This window comes from Phytophthora infestans, genomic scaffold (assembly GCF_000142945.1).
Source record: "Phytophthora infestans T30-4 supercont1.3 genomic scaffold, whole genome shotgun sequence".
Taxonomy (NCBI): Eukaryota; Oomycota; class Peronosporomycetes; order Peronosporales; family Peronosporaceae; genus Phytophthora; species Phytophthora infestans.
Window position 1 is genome coordinate 762,152 of NW_003303756.1, and position 6,107 is coordinate 768,258.

A 6,107-nucleotide genomic window follows, 5' to 3' on the forward strand; every position below is an offset into this window, starting at 1 on the left:
GCGGCCATGAACCAAGTACGCTACAGCACTGCGGTCAAAACTATTAGCTGTGTCTTGTGGCGACATAGCAGGGGTCTGAATAAAAAATTTCAGTATCACTAAAATAAGTTTTATAAAATATAAAAACGGATTACTGCAACCTTCTTAAAAATATGAATATGATATTGCTCCAATATTTCCAGTATAATTTACAAAAGTAGGCTCATAGAAACTTTAGATGCCTTACGAAACAATTGGACGTCTCAGCACCGTATCTTGATGTCTGTATTGCCCATACTAGCTGGTAGTTATGAATCTGGAGACAGTGGTGGTATTATCTACAGCGAGTTGTAGAAGCAGCTACCCCCAACATCAAATGCATGCGAGCGATTATTCTCGCAGTGCAAGCTGGTGCTTACCCCTTAGCGAACATGCATGTTACCTGCCAACTTGAGCTGATTATGTTTTTGCATGCAAACAGGGATTTATTGGATGTGACGAGGATAGCTTCAGCTGAAAGTGACGCAGAGCTGTAGGCAATACTGCAATACTTACTGCAGTTTTTTTATTGGTAATTGTGGAATTTCCCTTTTTATTATTGCGCGGACCCACCGTCAATTCCGTATAATACTGTATTGGAGAACCCCTGCGACATAGTCCCCTAGTCATATTAGTGATTATGCTCGAATACTACCACTCTCGGGGGTGCTTTTGTTTACTACGCCAAATGTCTAGTTCTCGAGCACCACGCGGTAGCGAGCACGGCCTTCACGAACCATGTCCAGTCCCTCATTCACTTTCGACATCGGCAACTTTTGTATGATCGGGCGCCGGTTCTTCTTGGATGCCAACTCAAGCATGTCCTTAATGTCCTGGATGCTGCCAATACAGCTACCACGGACACGCACAGCTCGCGGCACGATGAAGAATGGGCTGAACTTGACGTCGTCATCAGGGAGGCCAACCATGATAAAGGTTCCACGTTTACGCACCAGGCTCAGGTACAAGTTGCACGGCATGTTCTTGGCATCAGCCGTCAAAACAAGATAGTCGACGGATCCGGCAGCCTTCTCCTGGTCTGCTTCGTTGCTCAAATCGTAAAACTCTTTAGCTCCAAGAGCTCGCACCTCTTAGCGGAGCGGGAGAAGGCAATGGGAGCTGCATCCAAAGCCCGGATGAACTGAATGGCAAGGTGACCAAGACCACCAATACCCACGACACCAACACGATCGCCGGCCTTCACGTCTTCCTGCTTCAGAGGCGTGAAGACGGTCGCACCAGCGCACATGAGAGGTGCTGCGACGTCGGACGGAATGTTTTCCGGAAGCTTGAACGCGTAATTGTTGTCGACTCGAACGTAATCGGCGTAGCCTCCATACGATGGGGAGCCATCTGCATACGTCGAAGCGTACGTGTACACGGCGTGGTTGCACACGGCATCTTCAGCGTCCGCGCAATCCTTGCAGGGTTTTTCAGGGTTCTGGTTCAAGCAAGCGTACACCTGAGCACCCACGGCCACACGGTCACCAACTTGGAGCGTTTTGACATTTGCACCTGCCAGAGTCACCTCACCAACGATCTCATGGCCAACAACGCATGGGTAGGCGGCCAGTCCCCAACCACTTTCCATCGTGTGCTGAGATTAGTCCTGAGGATGATCCGTTTTCCGATAGGTGGTAAGGTCCCGAGACCAGAAGCGTATTCTTAGCAATCGGTTGTAGATAGAAGCAGGAGTGGTATTCATTCGGCTTTCTGCAGAGTAGTGCAACAGTCACTTCAAGCGCCCCCCCCCCCCCTCCTTCAAGCTTCTCGAATGTCGCCAAGACACCTTGCTCCGAAACACGCTTGCTTTTCTCGGCCCAGGACACGCCTCTGAGCTGACGGAGTTCTGCTACGTACGCCTCCGCCGTGTAATTGGCGAGGAAGCGGTTGCTCAAGTCGTGCGACCTGACTCTGACGAGGACGGGCAAGAAATATCGGTGCCTATTCCAACTTTCGAACTCCGGACTGTTGAAGCGGAAGAGGGGCAGCTGTGGCCAGGAAGTTACTTTGCGCACCCAGTAGCGTTCGTTCAACCAGGAGGACCACGAACCGGCCAATGGGCTTACGGTGTTGTTCTTCGCTATGATGTGAGCTCGAAAGGAACCTGGCTTAGTGTGCTTTTCGGCGATGAAACCATCCTTGTCCCTTTGCTCGAGCCGATACGTATTATCAAGGCAGACCCAATTACCTACGCACTTCAGATCGGTGCAACAGTATCTGACATGGCGCTAAACCCGAAGGAACTTCTCCTTCAACAGGACACGGTCATAGGGGCGTGCTGCAAGAAGCGGGCGCTCTTCCTCCATCGGTACGAGCATTACTTTCCGTGCCATTTTCTCCCGACGAACGTATCCCTCTCGTTCAACCCTCTACTTTGGGTGTCATGTCCGTACATCGCCAGCATATTCTAGATTGCTCCATGGGGAAACGAAAGCGAAACGCGCTCGATTTATATCGCGACACGATACCGGACAGCCAAGGCGAGGCTGCGTCAGTTACGAGTGAAGCTAGGCCAGCTGGAAGACGTTCGAATAGCGCTTCAAGGACCTACAGTAGCTTAGATGATGCGGACATACAGGAAGTTCAGCAAATGAGCCGTACACTCGGCAAACGACGGCGCGCAACAGACCCGAGCCTTCGAGACCGCCGCAGTCGACTACATCTCGACGATAGTGATCAAGACGAAGACAGTGAGGGCGTCGGCGCCCGCGAAGCCTTCCGGCAGTCAGCAACCCAGCGACGCGTTAGCAAGACGGTTCTCCAGCCTCGTTTCCAAGGTGAGTCTGCTGTGTATGTGCTAGAACGAATGCAACATTCCAGAAACGCGTCGTTCCTGCGGCTCCCACCAGTATGTCGTGGGCTTCTCGACTTCGGTTTCCTCGCGCGAGGCCTTACGTTGATGCACTGTCGACCGGCCGATATATGGGCCCAAGTAAAAGCACAGGATTCTAACACCAGTATGATTGATTTCTCGGAACGCAACGCACTACGCGCCGCGCCCTCAGCAACGTCCCGCTCTGATATCAGCAGTGCACTCCGCGCCCTTCGAGGTTTTGCTCAGGAATTCTATGTGGAGAACGTAACGGATCTCATCGATAGCGCACTGACGTTTATCGAGCGATACAGAGGCATTGCAGACTCAGACGTAGTCGGTTGGAAGCTGATCAGCTTCTGGGTTACGAAAAAGTTTGGGAAATTTCGTAGCTGTGTCGTCGCTCGCGATCTCGATTCAGCCCAAGATGTTCACCACGAATTCTCACGCATGGACGAGGACTTACTCGAGCTACTTGACCTACGCCGATCTCACAACAACGGCCCCGCCGCGCCATCGCGAAGCTACAACCAGCCGGGCGAGGTCGTGGATCGGAACGCCAGCGTCGACAGTCATCTGTTCCTACCGAAGTTCTATCTGCTCTTCCCCGCCAAGGCGACAAACGACTCTGTATGAAGTACAACTCCGCCCTCGGGTGCTCCGGAGATGGCCACGGCGGGTGCTTCGATAGCAAGCGAGCACATTTCCGGCCGCAGCAATTGCCGGACGTGGTCAAAGTGTACATCACGGAGAAGTACAATGGGCTCGCAGAGCCTCCGAATCAGTGACTACAGGAAACGACTGGACGCCAACACCAGCAACACCAGTTCGCGTTCCAAGAACGCAGGTCTGTATCCGCATCGTCGCCAACGGTCCAGTTACTTAGGCGTTTTGCCGAAGTCTTCGAGGCTGAACGGCGTGAACAAGTTCGTGTATTTGCATCCAAGTTCGATATGGTGCCTCCCCCCTCCAGTGATCAAGGCGACACAATTGATGCTGCGGCCGCTAAATTCCTGTCAGATCTCGCTAGCCGTTCACAGTTATCGCTACCGGCCTTTGTTCGACTAGTGCGTGGTCAAACACCCACAGATGGAAGGCCAAACAAAGCACTATATGAAGTCCCCGTGCCATCTAATTCCAGTCGGCAAAGTCTGTATCGCCAATGGAACGAGATTGTCCGCGAAGGAGTACGCCCAAAGTGGACTGATAAGACCGCACAGATCCAGCTGATACGACCGCCAAACCACAAGAGCGCCATCACGAACCCACAAAGCGTTCGCCGCCACATTCGTAAAGGGAAGCGCGATGGCAGGTATCTCGCGCTCAGCGAGAGTGTGTTGCAACTCTGGCCAGAGCTTGTTGGCAGCCCCGTCGGCGTAATTGAGAAGGCGGGTGATGACACGCGAATGATCACTGATTACTCCTACCCACGTGGGTCTTCAGTAAACGAAGTTACTGATCGAGCCAACTTCCCGCCCATTTCGTACAATCCACCTCGGGATATTGCACGCCGCATTCACGAGTTGCGGATCCAGTACCCGGACGAGGAAGTACTCATAATGCTCGGAGACGTCTCCAGAGCTTTCCGGCACGTGCCGGTGCACGAAAACGCAGTGTACAGGTTCACATTTGTGTACGATGGCTACGTAGTCATCGACTTGTCCTGTGGTTTTGGCTGGTGTGGATCGCCGGCCTTTTATTCTATGGCAGGCTCAGTTATTAACGACCTGTATGAATCGACAACCCTGACGGAGGCGTCGGGCCCCGAACTTGGCCATCTGCAAGGTAATCTGTGGTGTGATGATCACACTTGTGTAGAGGTCAACCGAGGCCAGCGCTGCCAGATAGCAAACTCAGCTCTACGACTTGCGATGGCTACCGTCCTAGGACCCACCGCGATCAATGACAGGAAGTTTACAGCTTGGAACACACAAAACAAAGCTCTTGGTCTGCTCTGGAACACAGCAGACGGTACGGTGTCCATTCCAAACGATAAGTTGGACAAGGCAAGCCGGCGCCTCAACGAACTCGTTGCAAGAGGCCGAGCTACACGGACGGAGCTCAACAAGCTACTTGGTATTATGAGGCATGTGACGACTTGCTTCCCGCCGGCACGATCGTTTTATCAGCGTGTCCACGTTGCTGCAATTACTGCGCCACTGTTCGGCGGTCGCAAAATGGAATCGGAAGTGTTCGAGGACTTGCGCTGGTTTACGTCAGTAATCGACTACAAGGACCATTTCAATAGGATCCCGGTTGAAGAGCTTGCTGGAGCTACCACACCAAGTGTTCACGTCTACATGGACGCGTCCGGGTCAGGGCTTTGTGCCTTGGAGCCGCAACGAAAAGAACATATACGAGTGCAGTACAGCGAGTTGGAGCTCCAACACATCCAGTCGGGTACATTCGAGAATTCTATCAATGTTCGCGAACTCCATAGCGCGGTCTTAGCAGCACTTCACTGGGGGCCGCGATGGCAGTACGAGCAACAAACACATCCGGTGCACGTTCGCCTCCACATAGACAACACAAGTGCAGTAGCATGGGCCAACAGCCGTCTCAGCCGCCATCCGACTGCCCAGCTTTACAACCGACTGCTCTCCTTTGCCGAATTTAAGTATCACTTGGCGCTCTCAGCAGAGCACATTGCCGGAAAGCTCAACATCATGGCCGATGCAGGGTCTCGAGCGTGGACGGATACGCATCCGTTATGGAAATCATGGTCTAACTTAGCTCTTTCATGTACACAGGTCGAGGTTCTTCCTCCCTACGACAATCTCTACAGCGTTTGGGAGCGTCTCTGTGCAGTCAAGCTCTGGCAAGAGCCTCACAAGGAAAGTACTACGGCCAGTGGCAACAATGGAAACACTTCTCCAAGTTAATGGGCTGGTCACCGTGGTTGAGCAGTAGCGGACGCCCCAGTTCAAAGAAGCTGGCACTTTTCGCGGTGTATCTATGGCAGTACGGCTGGAATGCATCTGGAAAAGGAAATCAATATCCAACGATACAAGCGAAGCTTTCAAGTGTATTTTGGTTTCACCGTCGCTTTTGTGACGTGGAATTGGGACGCTCTCCCCAATTAAAAGTTCTTCTCCAAGGAATTAAGCGCATGTCGGACCCCACAGCGAAGAAAATGCCGATAGCACCCGCGTTCCTACGGATTCTCCGACGTTCACTGCATCTCAGCCGCCCTCGCGACCGGCTCCTATGGGGTAGCGTGCTCCTCGGCTTCTTCTTCTTACTGCGCCGATCCGAGTATCTGAAGATCGGACAC

At 52.6% G+C, this 6,107-nt stretch overlaps 1 protein-coding gene across 1 annotated transcript; it reads right to left on the reverse strand.

The window, feature by feature from the left end:
• Nucleotides 1-710: 710 nt before the first annotated feature.
• On the reverse strand, nt 711-1,609 carry PITG_02188 (mannitol dehydrogenase, putative; the record flags this gene model as incomplete). The annotated part of the gene is made up of 2 exons (XM_002907101.1): nt 711-1,108; nt 1,186-1,609. 2 exons carry the CDS (start codon nt 1,607-1,609, stop codon nt 711-713), a joined length of 822 nt encoding a protein of 273 aa, XP_002907147.1.
• Between the last annotated feature and the right edge of the window lie 4,498 nt (nt 1,610-6,107).